Here is a 22913-nt window from a genome sequence, read left to right on the forward strand (position 1 = left end):
TTTAGAAACTTAAACTTAGAATTCTAATTTTGTTCTAAGCAAACTGCCCTGTAGCAAGCAGACCAGTTCAGAACTGACAAGTCTCAAGTTTGACCATGGAGCTGAGTTGCTAGGGCTGATTCTAGACTGTGCAAGCCAAGGAAATTCCCAGAACTGATCCAGTTTCTCCTTGCTTGTTCCTTCATACTGGAATTGTTTCAAATTCCTTTTGCATGTTAAACATAGCATACAGAAAGAAGATTGCATGGCTATTTCTTTTTTTAAAAAAAACTTAATATCTAGCAGCATTTAAATAGAAACTATAGATTATTCAAGTTATGCAAACAGTCCCCGTCCCCCCCAGACATCTGATAAAACAGACTGATAACTTTTCTAAAATCTTAATTAACCTTCCAACAATTTCCAAGACATTATATGTGAGGAAAATACATATCATTCCTGATGCTAAAATTGTTAATAAGTGCTTATTTAAAGGACTTTCAGTTTAATACCTGATGGTTTTTCTGACTTACTTTTCCATCCCCCTTTGGGTTCAAGTAAACAACATAATGCCCCCCATGGTTGTCACCACTGTGTACGAGCACTGCGTGAAGAATATAATTTGCAGCATCTTTAGGATCAGTTTTTGCAAGAATTCATCCAGAGGCAACTGATCAGGAAATTCAAACCTTTTACAAAAATAGTAAGTGGGGGGGAGATAAGAGTTACACGTGGTTTAGAAATGCATGCAGTAATCAAGTGCATCATCAGATAAGCGCATCCATCATCTTTGTTGTATCACTTGTATTGCTAGGTTTCTTATTAAGTATAGGTACCATAAATTTTTATCACTTTACTGCAGAATTTTTGGGCTGTCTATGATTGTTTGTTAAGTGCCTGGAATTGTAAAGGAGGAAAGATGGAGGGAAGGAGCAAGAAAGGAAGAAAGAGGGAGGGAGAGAATGAGGGAAGGAAGGAGAGAGGGAAGGAGGAAGGGAAGGAGAAAGAAAAGGAGGGAAGGAAAGAGGGAGAGAAGGAGGGAGAGAGGGAAAGACGGAAGGAGAAAGGAAGGAAAGAGAGAGAGAGAGGAAGGGAGGGAAGGAAGGGAGAATGTGGGTGAGAGAGAGAGAATTACTACAAGTTTTCCTGTTGCAGGTTCTGAAATCAGCCCACCAAACACAGAAACATTTCAGTTTTTCCCCATCTTCCTAATTCCATGAAAACCGAGGTTAGGATGTATCTGCAGCTACCTCATCAATTTTAGTCTTGTTGCAAAAGCTAGAGTCCACAAATGAAGCTGAGTATTTCTACATAATTTACCGAAAGGACAGAACACAGAGAGGAATGGCCTTCTGCCAATTCACCCCACCTGTTTTTTTTGTTTTAAAATAAATTGCCCATGGTTCCCCCAACTCTACTTGGTGAAGATAGAGACCATCTATTTATTACCAAAAGCATTTCTGGAAAGGATGAGGGCTCTTCTTAAAAACTGGGTTGGGTTGGGTGGGGGGAGAGACAGCAGTCCCTTCCCTGAAGTTTCCTGCTGGTGCAAAGAGCTCAAGATACAGCAGCTCTGAAGGCTATGAGGTTTGTTGTCCCAAAGGTGCTTTTTTCAAGAGGCAACTGGACGTCCTATTTTTTCTTTTGAAGATGTTTCACTTCTCATCCAAGAAACTTCTTCAGCTCTGACACAGGATGATGGGGAATGGAAAGATTTATACTCCTTGCAGACAGCTGGTCACTTGCATTCTTTTCCACACCCATTTATACCACTCAGGTGACCCTGAGGACACAGACAAACCTCCAGGTGACCTTAACGACACACTAAAAGTATGCAGATAACCAGCTCTGTCTGCAAGGAGTACAAATCCTTCCATTCTCGACCATCCAGTAAGAGCTGAAGAAGCTTCTTGGATGAGAAGCGAAGAGTGTTCAAAGAAAAACCAGAGAGTCCAGTTGCTTCTTGAAAAAAGCTACCTTTGGGACAACTGGGACCTGAGAATCCCCACAGGGACCTGAGGCTTGTTCTAATGTAAGCAAGATCCCAGGATTCCAGCTAGTGTCTCCCATTCCAAGGGGCCTCTGCGGCGCAGTGGTTAGAGTGCAGTACTGCAGGGCTACTTCTGCTGGTTGCCAGCTACCTGCAATTTGGCAGTCCAAATCCCACCAGGCTCAAGGTTGACTCAGCCTTCCATCCTTCCGAGGTGGGTCAAATGAGGAGCCAGATTGTTGGGGGCAAGAGGCTGACTCTGTAAACCCCTTAGAGAGGGCTGGAAAGCACTGTAAAGCGTATATGCTGTAAGTCTAAGTGCTATTGCTATTTGCTGAAAGCGAACTTTTTCAGTGTTATGCATCGCTCCCTGAACATCCAGGGGCACTGCCTCTGACATGCAGCGACTAGCTATAAAATGACCATCATCTACTCAGCAGCAATGGAAACCCCCTGTTAGAATCCTGAGCGTCACTCATAAATGTATTGTTACCTGTCGTTTATTTTGATGTTCTGGTCCGTCTGGGGATCGTACATGAAACGCATGAGCTGTAGGTGCAGCACAGGTGGCAATGTTAGGAACTTTACCCCTTTTTCTGCCTCCTGTTGGGTCAAACAGACGGATACGTAAACGCACAATTGAGTTATGCTTCATCCGCTGAAAAACCGGTTTTCAACCAGAATGGAGAAGTGGGGCCCAGCGTGGCATAAAACAGGCAATCCTCGACTTACAACTGTGTCAACTCATAAAACATTCCTATGCCTGTTTTAGTAGTTGCCATTTAAAAAAAAGGGGGTGGGGAGAACAAGATGATAAACAATTTTATAAAAAATTGGGATCTATTCTATCAATGGTTAGACAATAAAACACGGTAATGAAATATGTAGATTCTTAGAAAATAATAAATATATAAAGATGCATTCTTTTCTTATTATATGTACAAAATGATTGTAGGATAGATTTGAGATGATAATATGAACTGTCATAAAACAAATTAAGTAAAATATGATTATTTCGTAAAACATGAATGAATAAAAGTATAGTCAAATGATTAACAATGATACTAATACTTGATTGAAAATATGAGAATATATACAATGTAATTGTAATTGAAGACTACGAAATGGAAGCACAAAACAATCTGTAAACCAACCGACACACTGTATGTATATACATGGAAGAAGGCTTGATGTTTTTATGTTTTGTTTGTCTATGTTCGTCTTAAAAACCAATAAAAATTTAAAAAATAAATAAATAAAAAAGGGGGGGAGGGAAATCTGGAAGAGCAGTGCAGCAGGTTGAAAGCAAAAGTACATTCCAACTCTTATCTTTAAAAGATTGTAACTAAACTACCAGAGCTTTTGCCTGTGAATATATTTAATTGGAGAACGTGAATGATGACATCCAGCCCCTGAACGTGCTCAATTGGAGAATCTGGTTTATGAGACACCCAGGGGGGATGGAGGGGGGGAACATGGTCACAGGGGACTGTAAATTACATAGGCCAGAGTTGGCTTCATACAGGGCAATTAATCCTTCGAAGTTATTTGAAGTTTGGCTCGAGAATCCAAAGTTAGCAACGGCACTGAAAACAGTGGACTTATGACTGTTCTTCACACTTGAGACCATTGCAGCCTTCCCAAGGTCACTGGTTCTTATTTATGACTGTTGCTGTGTCCCAGGGGCCACGTGATCCCCTCTTGTGACCTTCCGAGCAGCAAAGTCAGTGGGGCAGCCAGATTCCCTTAACAAGTGTGGCAAGAAAGGTTGTTAAGATGGGGTAAAATTCACTTAACGACTGTCTCACTTAGCAACAGACATTTTGGGCTCAGTTGTGGTGATGATTGGGAGGGGAGACTGCCCTTTTCCTGTGATTTATTTCCTTGTTTTTTCATGCATCTGCTGTTTAACTCACTGGGGCTGCAGCAGAAGGTAAGTATTATAGCTAAAAATGGTCTTTTCTAAATGCTGGGCGCGCACTCACCGAACTCGTTGAATGGCACCACTGGGGAGCATAGTTAATAAACAAACACACTTCAATAAATAAACATGCTGTTTGGGCAAGCTATGTTTCTCTGGCATCTTTTGCAATTCCACAGACCCAGCTGAGGGCTAAGTACCTGCAAGCCATGTTCCCCTGCATCGTATTTATTGTCTCCATCCAGCTGCTCCACTGCAACATAATCTATGAAAGACTCAAAGACTGAAAGAGACAAGAGAGAAGAAAAGTTTTATGTATATACTTCATATTAAAAATGCATGAAATATTTCAGTGGGCACAACTCTCCCCCCCCCCCCCAAACTAGACCAAGATATTTCGGAACTAAATAGAGCAGGGGGCTAATTTCCAATAATACAAATCAGACACTGAATTTAATAGAAGAATGGTTTAGGAGTCCTTGGTGCTCTCTGGGCTTGGTTGTTTGCTTGCAGATAGGGAGTAAACCCCACTCCCTTCTACACTGATGATGTCACCTAGTTGGGTAATGAAATGTCTGCAAGGAAACAACCAAGCTCAGAGAACATCAGGGACTTCACAGTTCAACCCTATTATTTTCTTCTGTTCAAGAACAGTTGCAGGAACTGGGCATGGCTAATCTAGTGAAGAGAAGGACCAGGGGAGACAGGATAGCAAGCTTTCAATATTTGAGGGGTTGTCACAGAGAGGAGGGGGGGGGGGTCAAGCTATTTTCCAAGGCAACTGAAGGCCAGACAAGGAATAATGGATGGAAACTGAACAAGGAGACATTCAACCTGGAAATAAGGAGAATTTTCTGACATGAGAACAATCAACCAATGGAACAGAAGTTATGGGAGCTTCATCACTTGAGACTTTCAAGAAGAGATTGGACAGCCATCTGTCAAAAATTGTGTAGAGTCTCCTGCTTGGGCGGGGGGTTAGACTAGATGACCCGCAAGGTCCCTTCCAACTCTGTTAATCTAATCTTAATCTAAAGAAGGGCTTATCTGAGGCACATGAATTCTTACTTAAGAGAACACACATACTTACTACTTTTCTTTCCCTTTATACTAAGTTGAATATCATAGTAATCCTCTATTCGTTCAGATCGATAGTCTACGTGTTTGCACTGGATATAGGACTGCAAATAAAAACAAGGCATTGGGACATCGAGACAGGTGAACAATGCAACCGTTTGTCCTCCACCCCACAAGTCCAATACATACCACCATCTTCCCTCTGAACAATTTAGGGATGGTGCCTTCGACGCAGGTGCCTTTCATTTTGTTTTCGACATTATCAAGCAACTGAAGAACAAAAACAGAACGCCTGAATTAATAATGAGCAGCCATTAGGATTTTATCTCGGACAACTCTGGGGAGAGAGAGGGAGAGGGAGAGAGAGAGAGAGAGGGAGAGGGAGGGAGGGGGAGAGAGAGGGAGGGAGGGAGGGAGGGAGAGGGAGAGAGAGAGATGCTCAGCTATCTCTCATGCAGCCCAGCCAGGTAATTATTTGGTTTTCTTCTTAAGTCTGATTGCAGGTTCTGAAGACTTCAAAATGGCATCTTCTCATCTTAAGAAAGGTGGAGACGGCCATTACCAGCAGGAAAACAAATTTACACAACCCTTCAGTTCTTCCGCTCATCAAATAGGTTCCCCACTTGTCAAAGAAAAGCTTCCTCGGAGCCAAACTGCACTCCAAGTGACCTCATAACCATTTCCCTATAGTTCCCTTGGTAACAATATGGAAATGTCTTGCCATTGCCTTTTTTCAGGGGTGGGGAATCATTCTTTTCCCGGTCTAACCTGTATATCTCAGGGGTCTCTCATCCAAATATTAACTTAAGCTTCTTGGGATCAAGGGAAAGGCTATCATCTGCTGTGATTGTAAGAATCTGAGCTCAGCCCCGGTGAAGGCTTTAGGCTCATCAAACTCTGCAAACCAACAAAAGGCCCCGTTTTTCAGGCATTGGGACCACTTTTGCTTTTGAGTGACATGCTGGAATCTACACCTTAAAAAGAAGGTGAAGCCAGGGTAAGAAAATGGAAGGGGCCGAGACAAAATTTAAAATCAATCAATCCAACGGAACTGGAATTAAGTGCCATTATTAAAAGCATGCACTTAATGTGATTGTTCCTTATGCAGAGGCTGCATAAACAAAGGACAGGAATCTCAGTTTGAATGCTGCTGAGTGAAAAGAAAAGAGAAACAATACGTACCACTCGACATAATTCCTGAACATCATGTTGCATGAAGCTGTCTAAAGTCTCCCATCTTTATTAAAAACAAAACAAAACAAAAAGGGCCTCTTATAAAATGCTAACATTTGAAAGCAACCACACAAGCATCAAATACATCTGATTCGGTGCACAAACAAAACAGGACATATTAAAATGAGATTAGCTTTGAAGCATTTGGGAATTCAGTTAATCTCTTAATGAATCATCAAAGGCTGCATTTTGCTCTCTTCTGAATGGCTGCTGGTCACGTGTACACACACTTTTCTTTCTGTTGGAAAGAAAATCACAACGGTAGCTTAACCTTACACCAAGGAGGCCGGGCAGCTGCCCCAATGGGGTGTTATATGATAGAAGAACGTTATCTAGTAAAAGAGTGCTGCAACAAAGACAAGTTAAAAAAATGGGGGGCAAAGACTGATCTATGACGATAAATAAAATTGAAGGAACATAAACAGTGGAGCACAAGCAAGACTCTGTATTATTAATCTTGTGAATATTCCGCATGAAAACATTTAGCACCATCTCCTTTGACTTCATGTGTTACAGACTGGTTTGGTTTAAGAATCAAGACAATGCTGATGAAGGAATTTTCTCCAAGAAGTTCTGGAGAAACGTCCTGTCTTCAACAAGAGGTCTCACATATGGTGTTGGGATCTCTTCTATCAAGCAAGATCATCCACAGCCAAGGGGGAAAGGCTACAATCCCTTGGCTGTAAGAATGTCCTAAGCCTCAAGTTCACTGTTAGTTTAAAGCAGCGGGTGGGGAATCATGGACTTTTTATGATTTGTGGACTTTAATTTTCCAGAATTCCTGAGTCAGCATGGCTGGATCAGGAATTCTGGGAGTTGAAGTGTACAGGTCATAAAACGGCCATCTCCTGCTTTAAAGTAATGAATGCCAATTTCTTCCCCCTGAGAACCAGGCCTGCTACTTTCTTCCTTCAAGTGATGCTTAAGAATGACAGGATATTGGTAGCAGGCTATTAAGGACTTCGAGTGAGGGGTTTTCATTGATGTAGGCACTATTTTAAGATGCAACAAAACTACCTTAAATTACTCACCGGCCCCAGCCCCAGCCATATTTATTCAGTGCCAGAGTGCGCTAGGTGCTACAGCTAAGTAGTGCTGCAATGTTTAATTGATTAAAAGAGGTTTAATTCTTGCACGTGCACATGCCTCCTAATTATGCCAGCAAGCTTTTTATTTTATTTTAAAGACATTGTTTCTGCCCATATGCAAGTTCAATCAATACACAGATTAAGATTTGTGGGGTTAATCAATTGAACACACTTTAATTTTGCTGCAGCCCTAATAAGGTACCATCTGCACTCACAAAAGGTACACGATTTAAGAGATCAGAAAAAAAAAACACTTCTGAAAAGCCCCAGAAACTTCTGCTAATCGCTTAGCGGTTGAAGAGCTCTTGGAAACCTTTCCAGCACTTACCCAAAAGATTTTGTTAGCTTCTTAGTTCCTACTGGTTTGTCGCTATGTTGAAGTTCATAGAAGACTCTCTGCAACGCTAAAGGAACACTTTTTGAAGAGTCGTCTCCTTCGGTAGGCATCATATATACAGCCTAAAAAGCACAGGTAAGTTGAGTTTAAATTCTGGAAACAGGTCCCAGTCCTTTTGTTTTTAATGTCGGGTCCCAAAAGGTGTTTTTTTTTTCCAAACGGCAACTGGACTTCGTTTTTTTTCTTTTTCTTGAAGATGTTTCGCTTCTCATCCAAAAACTGACTCAGAACTGAAGAAGCTTCTTGGATGAGAAGTGAAACGTCTTCAAGGAAAAACGAAGTCCAGTTTGCCTTTTGGGACAACTACGACCTGGATGACAGAGAATCTCCATAGATGTTTTGTTTTTTCATCTAATGCCTGGTTCCCTGTGGTGATTTGCTGGCCAATTCAGTTAAATTCACTCCTGAACAACCTGCTTTGCGATATCCAACAGCAACCCAGGCTGCTGACAGTGAAAGGTTGTTTACATTTAGGCAATAGGTTGGTCTTTGGAGTCCTAAACTACCACCAAACCAGCCCCTTGTTTGAGTCTGGGAAAGTGGCGCTTTAAGATTTCGCTCAGTACTTACCATATATGACATGGGATTAGGAATGGGGGAGTGGAGAAAAGAGTCTCTAAACAAGACTGCATTTCATATTGCTTTACTGTTGACTTATACCCAGTCTTTACTCTCACATATGCATGATCCTGGGATATTGTTATAAAGAGAGGTTCGTAAATTTCAAACAGGACCAAGGTCCACTGTTAAACAAAACTGGCCATCCGATGTTCTCCCCCCCCCCGCCACAAGTCACTCTCCCCAAAACCAGAGAGAAGTGCACATTTCTCAGCTCGAGTGAGGATGCTCAGTTCCCCTAGGGCCATAAAACTCTCTCAACTGCAGAGCTGTAGTAAAAGGTAAAGGAGACTCTGCAGATTTTACTCCGCTAGTCACTGCTGACTCTAGAGGGTTATGCTCATCTCCGTTTCAAGGCCACTGAGCCAACTTTGTCTGAAGACATTTCCACAGTTGTCTGGCCAAGCATGATGTCATGGAATGCTGCTACTTTCCCACCGAAGTGGTACCTATTTATCTACTTGCATTTGCATGCTTGTGAACTGCCAGGAGCTGGAGCGAGACGAGAGCGCACCCCTTCATGTGGCACTCGAATCTCGAACCTGGGTTGCCGGCTTTCCAGCCAAAAAGCCCAGCCTCTTAACCCCTGAGTCACCGCGCTGCCCTCCTAGTGGAGGAGTCCAGATGCATCTGAAGGACATCAAGAAATAGAGCTGTGCCATATTCCAGCTGAGGCAGTGCCTCAGGCAGGGCTCCTGCAGTTCGAAGCACTTGATAGACCTATTCTATCTGTTCCACAGAGCTGCTTCTTTTGGTACTAACTCCCCTGTCAAGAAAAATTTGATCCTGGGAGCTGTCCAGCTTCTAACCCATCTCTCTAGAACAATTCTGAATACCAAACTCACAGACAGACAGATAAACACACACACACACACACACACACACACCACCCCAAGCTCTTGGTCAAATGCTTGTAGAAGTATGCTGATTTCTATGGGACGCCCTTTCAAGTCTGTGTGAAAGTAAAATCCAGGGCAGCACTTGTTCTCACACTGGCCAATGTGCCCTTTTATCCGATCACACTCACATTTTGCTTTATATAGCAGGTTGAATTGGGTCAAAATTTAGGATAATGTTTGCAATAGATTATGCTTTCCTTCTTCCCTCTTACATAAGGCAATACAAGGTATTATGAGTAGGATAAGTATGTGTTGCAATCTTCTAACTGTGCTCCGCAAAATAAAATGGAAAATTTCTGTCTGCAAGAATTCGATAGTCAAGGTTTCTGGAGCTGCTGCAGAAGTAGGAGATGTTTATTTCCCAGAATTGTATTTTATTGACCTGGTTTCAACAAACACTGTGAGTCAACTTTGGAGAATGAATGGAGCTCAGTGACTGACAGAGTGGATTTGATTTAAATCAAGGTGATTTAAATCACAATTTAAATCACTAGTAAAAAGGCTGGATTTAAATCAACTCGATTTAAATCATAATTTTTGAAGAGCAACTGTAATCTCTGTCCTGCAGCGGCTCCTCCTCTGTCCTGCTGTTGACTCACCGATAGTCCCAATATTGCAAAATATACGGCCTCATGCTGCATAACTAAGCTCCATTTCATGCTGAATAAACTAAATTATTAATGTATCTTAAATGGAAAACTATCTTTAGATAGATGTTTACTCCGAAAACATTTTATTAAAATAAATTTGATAAAAATTAAAAAAAAAATCCGATTTAAATTTTAAAAAAATCCAATTTAAAATTTAAAAATCCAATTTAAAAAAAAAAAAAAAGAAACCATCAAGTTTTATCCACCCTGGTGGCTGACCACTTGCTCTGTATACTGGACAGCCCTGATTCCATTTGTGAACCTGCGATGTAAGGTAGAAAGGATTGTGAAAGTCTACTGACAGACGTCATCAACAGTTCCGGGAAGCGATGAGAACAACCATGACCCACCAGTCAAGGGCCCTAAGGAGATTAAAAGGTGAGACTGCAAAAAGCAAAATTACGATGGACTTAAAATGGATGAACGGGAGAACAGAACCTAGTAATTCTGACCATAGCATCATAAAGAACCTGCTATGCAATCTAAATAAGTCTAAAGAGGTGAAGAGAAGATCAACCAGGCTTAAGTTTGACTGTTGAACAAAATACTTCTTCCAGCAAATAAAATTAAAAAAAACCTCCCCCTTTTTATAACCTTGGGTTGGTATTTAAAAACTGCTTATTGGGGTACGTGGATAGGCACATCTACATCTACAGAGACCTGAAAGACAAGGGTGGGAGCAGTCAAGCAGCATAGGATCGGGGAAAGAGAGATTTTGCTTTTAAATCTTTTTTTTTTTTTACTAAATTTCTGTACCACCCATCACGCTTGCAGAGCAGTTTCAAGCAATATGACATTACTCCTTTAATAGATTTAAGGCCGGGGGGAATGGGAAAAATATAGAAAACTAAGCAAACCACATTTATTACTGAATATATTTACTGAATAACCCGAGCTACTAATATTCAAACATATTGAATGTCTTTCTCACTGAAGTCCTACCTGACAAACAGATGCTGTGCTTAAGAGGTGAAATGGAAGTGACCCTAAGCTTTTGATTGGTCAGATTTTGAAAAACAAAACAAAACACCCCACTCATTTCCCCCCCTGCCCCCCCCCCAACAAAGGTCCCAGGAATTCCAGGCTGATATTCTTCCTGATTTTGGGGAACTGCTGTCTGCCATTGGACACTTTCAAAGTATCGGACTCTAGTTCCAACCTCCCCAGACAAAAAGGCCAAATTATCTGGGGGGGGGGGGGGAATTAATTTGCAAAAGTTGGCTTTGCGGTTCCCTATCTAAGATCAAAGAACTAGAGATGGGAAATAAAGAGCTCTAAAAATGAGAAGCAAAAATATCGGGGCAGGTGGCTCTCTTTTGGCACAATGCCTAAGCAATGAAGGACCCTCGTTATTAACCAGAAAGATGATAACAAACCAAAATATGAAGCTTTCCGGTTTAAAAAACAAACAAAACTGTGGACACATTTTTAAAAAGGGCAAGGTAGTTTGGCACTTTTTAGGGCCATCAAAACCCAAGAAAAACGTATTCTTTGCTCAACTAAAGCAACTAGACCAGGGGTGTCCAACCTTGGCAACTTTAAGACTTGTGGACTTCAACTCCCAGAATTCCTCAGCCAGCTGGCTGAGGAATTCTGGGAGTTGAAGTCCACAAGTCTTAAAGTTGCCAAGGTTGACACCCCTGAACTAGACGTAAGGAAATAGGATAGCGGAGTGGGAGAAAATAATTTAACCTGCTCGCTTTCCTCAAGTGTATGGAGTGGAGCAACCATGAAAATCCAAGCATTCCTGCTTATTGTGCTTCTGAAGGATCAAAGCCTCTCGGACTGAAAGCATCCTTGGAAGTTGCTGAAATTGGTTTGTGACGGCGTTTCCTGCTACCTCCGACATTCACGGGGGTGGGGTGGGGGGGTGTCTTCGAGATCAAAAGCCCTCAAAGACTCATCCTCCGTAAAATTTATTCCAATAGGTTTAAAAGCCACCTGAGCTAATGGCCACGATTGGTGGTGAAGCGTCTCACGGGATGAAAGAGTCTGCGTGGAGTTTGTGTGCTTTCTTTTATCTACGCCACTTCTTCCACCGGAGTCAGGTTTTGGTTCTACTGTCTGGAAAGGTCCAAAAAGGACCTCTGTCTGCCCACTTTCTTTACGCCGCGAGGAGTGAATTTTAAAATGCTTCGATCACATTAGTTGCAGCCAACCGTATTACTAATTGAAGAACGGCAGGGATTCACTTAACAGATGTGGCGAGACAAGTCGTGAAATGGGGCAAAACTCACTTAGCAACATACATTTTGGGGCTCTGTCATGGTCGTATGTTGAGGACAACCTATAAATTTTCTAGCCTTACCTCATAGAGAGACTCTTTTAGCTCCCTGATAATGATAATCTCGTCTGCACTTTTCCTGTGCTCCATTACCTCTTTTCTTTCAAATGTGGAGATCTTACTGCGTTTGTCACGGTAACTTAGCAAACTCAATCATGGGAGCATGGATGGGGTAGGAGCATAATAGATAGGGGAGTGGTGGGATTCAAATTTTGTTACTACAGGTTCTGTGGGCGGGTCTTGGTGGGCGTGGCAGGGGAAAGTTACTGCAAAATCCCCATTCCTTCCCCACCCCACTAGCCTGCTTTCCAGCTCCGTTCTCCTGGGCAGGGCAACCAAAGGAGACCCAGCCGATCAGCTGGAACTCAATGGGGGGCAGGGAAAAGATGGGGTTGGCGAGGCCAGTCAGAGGTGGGGTTGGCCGGTTCTCCCAACTACTCAAAATTTCCGCTACAGGTTCTCCAGAACTAGTCAGAACTGGCTGAATACCACCTCTGGCGTAGGGGGAAAAAGTGATCAACAACATGAAAATGTCCTTCTCATCTCCAACATACAGGTAACTCTCAACTTACATATTTGTTTGTTTAGTGACCACTTGTGATGACCTGGTGTGTAACTCAAACGTAACAAAATCCAAAACGTAAATAAATGTCCTTTATAATGCCTCCAACTTGGCCCCACTGTTCAATAATTCTCAGTTGGAGATAAAACGTATTCAAAAATAGTCTTCAGAAGAAAGCAATACTTAAGCAAACTTAATGAGCAGATAGAGGTGAAATAAAAAAACCCAAAACAAACTACAATGAAGGAATTTCCACAACGGACCAAGATAAGTAATTACCAACTTCAAGAGATAACAAGGCACAGTCTGTTGGAAGGACGCCAAACAAGATAACTTCAGCCCAAAATAACAGACGCTTTGCTTCTGGCAACGCTGTGTTTTACGTGTCTCTCTGATATATTATTCTCCCCAGCAGCAACCAATGAGGGGAATCATGGCCGCTTCCTCTCTCGTAAGCCAAGTTGTTTCCTTCTCCGTCCCTCCCTGTGTGTCCTAGGATGAAGAGGGGATGTGCCTGGGTCCTCCTCTGACTGCCCAGCCGGCCTCTTCCCTTTCCCAGCCTCCTCCACAACCTCCTGAGCCACACTTCCACCCCCTGTCGGCTGTTCCTCTTCTCCCTCAGAGTCCAACTCTAACAAGGGCATGACACTCATTTAACAAATGTCTCACTTAGCAACAGAAACGTTGGGCTCAATTGTAACCCGAGGACCAACTGTAAGCAGTGGGTGGGACAGAAAACATCCCTTTCAGGAGTTCTTCGCAGAAAAAAAAAGACAGGTTTTTACGAGAAAAGATGGCTGTTCCCAGCCATTCGCATTTATCCTTTCTGTAAAGTCTGATGAAAACTTAAAACACTGAGCAGGAAAAACTCTGGAAGAGACTTTTTGCTCACGGAAGAAACCTAACGACAAAATTCACAATGGAACAAAATGCAAACCGCAGTCCACTTAACCCTGTTTTTTTCTGAATAGGGAACATGGGAGCTCGTGACGACAATGGCAGTGGGTAGTTCTGAGATGCCGTTTTATAATTGGCAATCAGGGATAAAATGGCACTGCCCTCTTCCTTTCACTTATGTGAATCTCCATTAGCTCTGCTGCTGCTAAACGCTGCTTCTTCGCGGTGCTTGGAAAGCCTTGCTTGGGCGCACGAGTCACAAGACTTAATCTATGATGACTGTGCACAATCGCCTCCTCTTTAATAGCAGGGCTGTCTCCGTTACATAAAGAGACCGCTATTGGTTGGGGGGGGGGAAATACTCCAGCACAAAACACAACAGGAGCAGCAAATTAAGATTCCAATGGGAGGTAACCACAAATATTGCATCTTGCAAATATCACAGGTAAATTCAAACACTGAAATAAACCCAGGGGAGTGGCCGTAATGTTTTCTTCTCCAATGCAATATATACCAATATTGGTCAGCAGCACATTTCTTGTACACACTGGCACATGTTAAAAAAGACATTCTGATGCCCGCTCTCAAAAGTATATATGTGCGTGGTGTGTGTGCATGTGTATATGTGTGTGTGTGTGTGTATAGTAAGAAGATATAATACTGTAGATTGATTGATTCATATGCTATACATACAAACATATATATTAACCACAGTCCATTTCAAATACATATTTATTTACCTTTCGTAGTTGGTTTGTGAAAAATAATGTCTGTAACAAACTGTTCATGTAGCAGGTTGCACCTTGGTTCTTCAGCCCCACATAACCTGTGTGCTTCTTTGAGTCCCATCTGGAATATTCAAAGAATTGGGATATAAGAATTGGGCATACACACGTTTACACACACACACACACACCACTGAAACCAAGCTAGAAGCTTGGTTTTCATCAACGAAATCCGGCTGGTTCAAATTTAACAGTCAGCAAATCGCGCATCTGTTATGAAGCAATTAGGATAACAGTACACATGTTCAGAATTCTGAAGTCTTTTCAAGACTTCGAACAAAGCAACAATACCAAAAAGAGAAATTAAAAACAAAGATGCAGCAATTTGCAAAGAAAAAGTCACGTGTCTGAAAAATGAAAGCTGCTTAGAAGCTTTGCCCCTGTGAAATGATTTGTTCGAAACTGAATTATTGACCATAATGCTAAAATTTATAAGCAACAGAGTCTATACTGATTCTACAATATGGGTAGTCCCTGACTTTCGACCACAATTGAGCCAAAATTTCTGCTGCTAAGTGAGACGTTTGTTAAGTGAATCACTGCAGTTGTCAAGTTAGTCACATTGTTGTAAAATGAATCTGGCCTCCCCCATGGACTTTGCTCGCCAGAAGGTTGCAAAAAAGGATCACTGGGGCACGGCAACTGTCATAAATATGAACCAGTTGCCAAGCCATCTGCATTTTGATCACATGACCCTGGGGGATGCTGCAATGGTCTTAAGTGCCACAGTGGTTAGAATGTGGTCCTGCCAGCTACTTCTGCAGTTCAAGCTCAAGGTTGACTCAGTCTTCCATCCTTCCGAAGTGGGTAAAATGAGGACCCAGATTATTAGGGGCAAGAGACTGTAAACCGCTTAGAGAGGGCTGTAAAGCACTGTGAAGTGGTATATAAGTCTCTAAGTGCTTAATGTTATTGCTATGAAAAATGGTCATAAGTCACTTTTTTCAATGTCGAAGTAATTTCCGTCACTAAATAACTGTTGTAAGTCAAGGACTCTCCATGTCCTGTGGAGAGAGGAGGATTACTGTGTAGACCAGTGGTGGATAACCTTTTTGGGCTCCTATGCTGAAAATTGCGTGTGCGCTCGCATGCCAGCACCCAGAAGACTACCCTGCCCTCTTACCTGCACTGCGTGCCTCCCAGCTGATTTTCGGCCCGTTTGAGGCCTTTTTCGGCCTCCCAGAGGCTCGAGGGAAGCCTCTGCAGCCTTTGGAGGCCGAAAAATGGGCCCATTTCATCACTTCCGGTATTTCCAGAAATACAGGAAGTGACGAAACGGGCCTGTTTCCAATACCCTGTTCACTAAAACCCTGGGAAGGATCGAAACGGTGTTCATTTCTTGATTTTTGAAAGCAATTAAGGAAAGGACTTTCTACTTTCTGAAGACAATCCTTTCCTCCAAGATGAACAAAGGACCTTGTGAGAGATGGACCAAGCTGGGGAATCTCTCAAGAAAACCTGACTTCTGAAGTTGGGAGTGTTTCACCACTGGAGGTTTTCAGGAAAACACTGAACAGCCATTTGTCTAGGTGGTATGAGGATTCCTTCACTGGTGTGTGTGTGTGTGTGTGTGTGTGCGTGTGTCCCCGTCCGTCCGTCCTAGAAGAACTTGAAGGTCTTTCCAAGAAACCAGCTCCATTTGAAGGAAGATCCTGTAATTACAATCCCTCCTTCTTCCATTTTATGTCAGTTCCTTAGAAGAAAATTGAAAACATGGTAGGGATTGTTTGTTAAACTTGTTAACTAATGTATTAATTAGGCAAGGATTACATGTGAGAAGGTGAGAAGGAGTAAGTCTTTGACTTGGTGAAAGAGATTTAAGATAGAAAAATATGAGTTTTCCCTCTCTTAACCCCACCATTTAAAAAAAATGTAATGTTTCTTAAAAATAGCTCATAAGTCTGAAAACGGAAAAAAACCTGCAAAGGAAAAAGTTAAGCAAGTTATTTTTCCCCCTCCAAGAAAGAAAAAAAGAGCAAAGGCTACTTACGCCACACCATGCGGAGCATCAGCCTGAACATAAACTTCAAAAGTGACTTTGTCATCTTCTATGTAGCCTTTATCTGGATCAGTAACTTCCTATCAAAAAAGAAAACGAGAGAAGGAAAGGATTGAACCAAGAACATCAAAACCAGACGCAATAATCTTTTGGGCTCTTCCGTTCCTGAAAGGTCATGTTTCAATCTGCGGCTCAAGTCAATATAAACACACATCAATTTTTATCACTGAGCTCAAATGATATGGGGATGTCTCAAGCTGTCAACAGATGGCCGTTTCGAGAAATCAATAGAAGCCACTGACAGCTTGACAATTGCAAACACAATTAACTGGGAGGCAAAGGGGACTGGGGGGTGCGGTGCAGAGCCACTTCTTCTATTATAGAAGTTGCTTCTTGTCTGTTCCTGATCTTAGAGAGCTGCTGAGAAGGTATTTGTGAACACAAAGTTAGTTTTTGAGAGCTCTGCATCTCAGGATGCTTTAATGAGACTCCGCTTGGTTGTCCTGCAATTTGACGCCAAGGATTTCAGATGACGAAGGCTTCACTCCACAAAGAAGTTTCTGAAAAAATTACTTTAAGCTAAGAGGGGAAGGAGAGAAGATAAGGTGGCCAAGCTACCCACAACTCCACTTCAACCTGGCTTGTGATGTGTCCGGGGGTTTCCAACCTTGGCAACTTTAAGACTTACGGACTCTGCTGCTGAGGAATTCTGGGAGGTGAAGTCCCCAAGTGTTAAAGTTGCCAAGGTTGGAGACTCCATCCAACACGGAATGGGACAACTCGCCACAGACAAGCCGCCCCGGAACAATTCAAATTAATTATTCAAATTTAATTAAAATAATTTAAAAAAATATTTTAATTGTTGTCATTCACGTTTCATTTTGTCCCTTCTTTGGCATCCTTTTTTTAATGATTAAATAGTGATTCTATTCTACCATTTCTTTGATATTACAACCCTTGTCCCCATGGCAAGTTGGCCGTAGCAAGTTGGCTATGGCAAACTGTCCTAGACCCCATGCAACATGCCACGCCTGCCTCCCCCCCATCCCCAGTGGCAAGCAGTTACTTACACTCCAAGACATAAAATTGGAAAAGCCCCAATCGTTTTCCTTATGAAAGAATAAGTGGCTGATGCGGCGACTGAAAGATTTCTCATCGTCCTTGTAATTTATTATCTTGAGGACTGCCTGCGCATGACAAGACCATGACCTGCGATAATTAGAGAGATAACACTTGACACACTGTGTTGCAGAAAAGCCACTCATAAATTACATTTTACTGAGCAAGCCTCTTCATTTCTTGTCACTCCTGGATTTAAAAGTTTCTTTTGGTAACCACCCAGAAGTGGTAGCCATTATTAATATCCTGGAAGCAATTTATGAACCGCTTCACCTTTAAACAAAGTTTTTTTTAAAAAAAATGCTACTTCCCACATAAATTTTCCATTTCATTTGATTATTTTCTTCTACAGAAGGTTAAAAATGTTACTCCTTTCAAGCAGTAACATAACTCCTCAAAAACTTTCGAAAACTGGCTGGGGAATTCTGGGAGTTGAAGTCTACACCCCTGCAAGTTGCCAAAGGTTGAAATACCAGCCTGGACTAAAACAAGTCACTGTTCTCATTATGTTCTCTGAGGCTACCAACCCTGTAGCCAACACCCAATTTTCAGAAGTGACAAATGAGTCCTCTGCAGGTGTGCCTAGAAGTTGAGTCATGGCAACTGGATTTCTTTTTGGTTGGAAATGTTTCACGGCTGATCAAAGTAGCTTCTTCTTGGATCTACTTGGATAAGGAGGGAAACGTTTCAAACCAAATAGAAAAGATCTCTGGTTGCCATGACTCAACTTCCAGACAACTCTACCTGGATGATTGAGGATCTTCATTGATGTAAGTCCTCTGAATATATATATATATATATATATACACACACACACACACACACATCTACTGTACTGTTCCTGTTTGGCCTCTCCCTGCTGATGATAATGCTGGATGCATTATCTCCTATCAGGCAACATTTCCACATGCAGAAAATTTTATGGCTCTGCATTCAAGAGAGGTTGGGATGACCTGGGGTGTGGCACAAAGGCAACACAGTCAGATAATCAATAAGAGTCCCTTTATTAGCTCCAACTTTGCCACCAATGCCCTGTTACCTTCTGGGTTGGAAAAAAACTCTCCCAGGAACAGCCTTTGGCTGCAGAGAATCAAGTCCAAAACATGGTCAACAAAAACTGTAACTTTAAATCCAAACAAGCCAAACTGCAGTAATTAGTTTGGCCAGGCAGGAGCAAGAATTCCAGACTTGAAGGCACGACAATAACTCAACACAGTTGGGAAGATACCCGGAACACAGATAAGCAACGACAACGTAAGATAAAGTCACGTTTGCTCCCAACAGCTGCCGCACACAGCCTGCCTTTCTTATCAACTGTCTTCTCAGCTGTGGCTAATGAAGGGAATCAGGGCCCTTTCCTCCCCCCTAAGCGACACACCCCACATTGCTCCCTTCTCCGTTCCTTCCTGCGTGCCCTAGGATGAAGAGGGGGTGGGCATGGGTCTTCCTCTGAACCCCCTCTCCCTTGTTTTACCTCTTCCCTGCTCTGCCCAACCGGACTGTGCCCTTCCCAGTTTCCTCCACAGCCAACGGAGCCACATTCCCATTCCCTGTCAGCTGTTCGACTTCCTCCTCAGATTCAGACTCTGACAGGGGCATGACAGAAGTGCTGCATATCCATTCATAATGGGACTTACGTGGAATCAGACTCTGCGTTGCACTGAAGAAAGAATCCTACGCTCTTTTGGTGTGGCCTGTCTGGGTAAAGCCGTGGCATCACCATGATCTTCCAGGGCAGGTTCCGCACAAAGCAGGGTGGGCTTAGGACCGATTCACTCAGCCGGTTGAAACGCTCAACCGTGAACTGAAACGTCGCTTCTGACCGCCAGCTCGTGTCTGCAAAATAAGGAAACAACCATTCCGAGAGTCTGCAGCCTTCTCCGTGGGTCTCCCAACGAGAGATTTTACATCACTGGTTCAGTAGTCCCCGAATTATGATTTGACATTTGTGATCATCCAAAGTTACAATAAAAAGGCATCTATAATGAGCCGTGGTGACACAGTGGTTAGAAGGCAGTACTGCAGGCTAATTCTGCTGACTGCCAGAAGTTTGATTCTGACTGGCTCAAGGTGGACTTGGCCTTCCACCCTTCCAAGGTCGGTAAAATGAGGACCAAGATTGTTGGGGGCTACAGGTGGCCTCTCTAAACCGCTTAGAGAGGGCTGGAAAGCACTATGGAACAGTATATAAGTCTAAGTGCTATTGTTATTTATCTAACACCCATCCATCCATCCATCTCTCTCTCTCTATCTCTCTCGCTGTGGTGGTTCAGTGGTTAGAATGCAGTATTGCAGGCTGACTCTGCTCACTGCCAGCAGTTCGATCCTGACCGGCTCAAGGTGGACTCATCCTTTCATCCTTCCGAGGTGGGTCAAATGAGAACCCAGGTTGTTGGGGGCAAGAGGCTGCTTCTGTAAACCACTTAGAGAGGGCTGTAAAGCACTGTGAAGCGGAATATAAGTCCAAGTACTCTTGCTATAACTGGGATCCAAAGTTCTAATGGCTGGGGTCCCCAGCAGTCACATGATCGCATTTTGGGCACCCAACAACTGGCCTACTTTCATAGCAGCCATTTGCCACATCCAGTGGTCATGTGGTAGTGGTTTACAATGTTTTTTTTTTGGGGGGGGAGGAAAAAAACAGTGATTGCTTCCGTTTCCCAGCACAAAATGTCTACTGCAGACAATGGGTTGGCTTAATGACTGGGAATTTACCATGGTGATTCAATTAACTACCATTGCAAAAAATGTCATAAAAATGAGGTCAGTCATCGGATACCCAATGCTAAGTCTGTACAGAAAAAGAGACCCATAACACATGGTTTGGGGGGGACTGCCTTCTCCTTGGCTCGATTCCACTGATGAACACTTGTTCAAATAAGGATCCCTATCGCAAAACAATTGTAAAATGAATTGTTTCACAATGGTTTTCAAGCATGATTGTAAGATGCCCAGAGCTACCTGAGGTAAGATGGGCAGCCTATAAATTTTACCAATCAATCAATCAATCAGTGCCCTATGGTGAAGTTTTCAATTAGGCTGTGGTGACCGATTTTCTGCTCCATTTCCATTTCCCAAAATAAAAGTGAACTTTAGAAGTTGGCTACAGAATTCAGAAGGTGTTGGGCATCTCCTCAACTTTTCAAAAAAAAAAATCCATCTAATCCCCATATGGTTCAATATCAACATATCACCATCAGAATCAGTTGTCTGGCTATTCAGAGTCGGGTGCCTCATCCTCTCAGTGATTTTCAGCTTTCCTTCCCCACCTTTCACCCAATTCTATGGATACAGGGAGCACTAGGTTGATTTCTCAGGGCTGAGAGATGCTGGATCTCAACTAACCAGCAGAGTCTCACTTTGGCACAGACACTAAGTTGCACTAACAGAGGGATACAGTCAAGATCAAGTGAGGTACTACTACCACTCTATAAAGCCTTAGTAAGACCACACCTAGAGTACTGCATCTAGTTTTGGTCACTACACTATAAAAAAGATGTTGAGACTGTAGAAAAAGTGCAGAGAAGAAGAGCAACCAGGATGATGAGGGGACTGGAGGCTAAAACTTGTGATGAACGGTTGCAGGAACTGGGCATGGCTGGTCTAGGGAAGAGAAGGACCAGAGGAGACAAGAGAGCAGTCTTCCAATATTTGAGGGGCTGCCAAAGAGAGGAGGAAGGGGGTCAGGCTATTTTCCAAGGCATCCAAAGGCCAGACAAGGAATAATGGATGGAAACTGAACAAGGAGGGGTTCAACCTGGAATGAAGGATAACTTTTCTGACAGTGAGAACAATCAACCCATGGAACAGAAGTTGTGGGAGCTTCATCACTGGAGGCTTTCAAGAAGAGATTGGACTGCCCTCTATCAGAAATGAAGGATCTCCTGCTTGGGCAGAGGGTTGGACTAGGTGACCTACAAGGTCCCTTCCAACTCTGTTAATCTAATCTAATCTAATCTAATCTAATCTAATCTAATCTAATCTAACCTAACCTAACCTAACCTAACCTAATCTAATATTAAGTGTGAGCCTGGCTTGTCCAACAGAACACCGTTAAATCAAAATTTGCCTAGCATGGTGAATTCTTAGCCTGTGAATTTAAGCTGAGAAATGGAGATGCACTGTGAACCTTTTCTGTGTGCATTATGTGCCTTAAAATGAGTCAGTTTCAACTCCTACCAACTACCCAGATAGGTCCCAAGTAGTTTTCTTGGCAATATTTTGAAAGAGGCTCTTCCTAGGGTGGAGAGCATGGCTGTCAAGTCATCCAACAGGCTTTGTGTGTAAGGCAGGACTAGAACTCGCAGCCTCCCAGTTTCTAGCCTGGGCTCTTGTACGCTATGACCGCAATCCAGCTCAACATTTCTGTTGCTAAGTGAGACATGTGAGTGAATCTTGCCCCCACTTTACAACCTTTCTTGTCATCATTGTTAAGTGAATCACTGCGGTTAATAAGTTGGGAACATGGTTGGTAAGTGAATCTGGTTTCCCCGTTGTCAGAAGGTCGCAAAAGGGGATCACGTGACCCCAGGATGCTGCAATCACCACGAATATGAGCCAGTTGCCAAATGCCTGAATTTTGATCATGTGATCCTGGGGAATGCTGCAACGGCCGTAAGTGTGAAAAAATGGCCATGTCACTTTATTTCCAGTTGTCACTAAAGGGAACGTTGTTAAGTCAAGGACTACTGTACTACAGCAAAGTGGCTTAACATCTTTTGGCAAAATATCTCAATAAGAAACTGAATTAGCTGTCAATATGTTTATTGAAGTTTGCTTTATGGCCACATCCTGTATTTCTTAAGGAAGTGCCACTGAGTTCAAGTCAACATGACTCAGGATTTTCCTAAAAAAATGTGAATGATGTTTTGGATGTGAAGCTGACTCATGTCCTCCCACCTTCTAATTTGCTGGAGTTTTTGGTAGCCTTGGCGTGAGTGAACATGAATCCTGGCAGGAAAGAAGATTTGAGCTAGCAGCTGTATTACTGTACAAGTGTATATTATTTTTTTAAAATTGCATTTATCTTAGTAAGAATAGAATAGAATACCTTTATTGTCATTGCATTCTACAAATACAATGAAATTTGAAAGTTACTCCAGCAGTGTCCCAAACACCACTTCACAATCACACTACAGAGTATTTAAAAATTAAATAATTCAAATAATAAATTAAAAACCTAGTCTAAAACCTATCGAAAACATATAGTAAGTTAGATAGTTTAAAAACGCCACTATATACATAGGGCTAAATCACATATGCATTGTTTGATTCAAGACAATTATTGCCTTGGAAAAGAAACTGTTTTCTCAGTCTATTAGTCCTCATTTTAAGACACCTATAACATCTCCCTGATGGCAACAATTCAAAATATGAATGTCCAGGTTGAGAATGGTCTGTGGAGATTTTTAGTCC

At 42.5% G+C, this 22913-nt stretch overlaps 1 protein-coding gene across 1 annotated transcript in view; it reads right to left on the bottom strand.

The window, feature by feature from the left end:
* USP7 (ubiquitin specific peptidase 7) overlaps positions 1-22913 on the bottom strand; it is a 92026-nt gene that overhangs the window by 19952 nt on the left and 49161 nt on the right. The window contains 12 exon segments of the mRNA XM_087973134.1: positions 513-628; positions 631-668; positions 2463-2572; positions 4091-4173; positions 4981-5071; positions 5157-5237; positions 6150-6204; positions 7617-7747; positions 14336-14444; positions 16371-16459; positions 17450-17588; positions 19136-19334. Coding sequence (XP_087829260.1) covers positions 513-628; positions 631-668; positions 2463-2572; positions 4091-4173; positions 4981-5071; positions 5157-5237; positions 6150-6204; positions 7617-7747; positions 14336-14444; positions 16371-16459; positions 17450-17588; positions 19136-19334 — 1241 coding nt within the window.

This window comes from Notechis scutatus, chromosome 12 (genome assembly GCF_049901735.1).
Source record: "Notechis scutatus isolate UNSWTSFEM ecotype Mainland chromosome 12, rNotScu1.2, whole genome shotgun sequence".
Taxonomy (NCBI): domain Eukaryota; kingdom Metazoa; phylum Chordata; class Lepidosauria; order Squamata; family Elapidae; genus Notechis; species Notechis scutatus.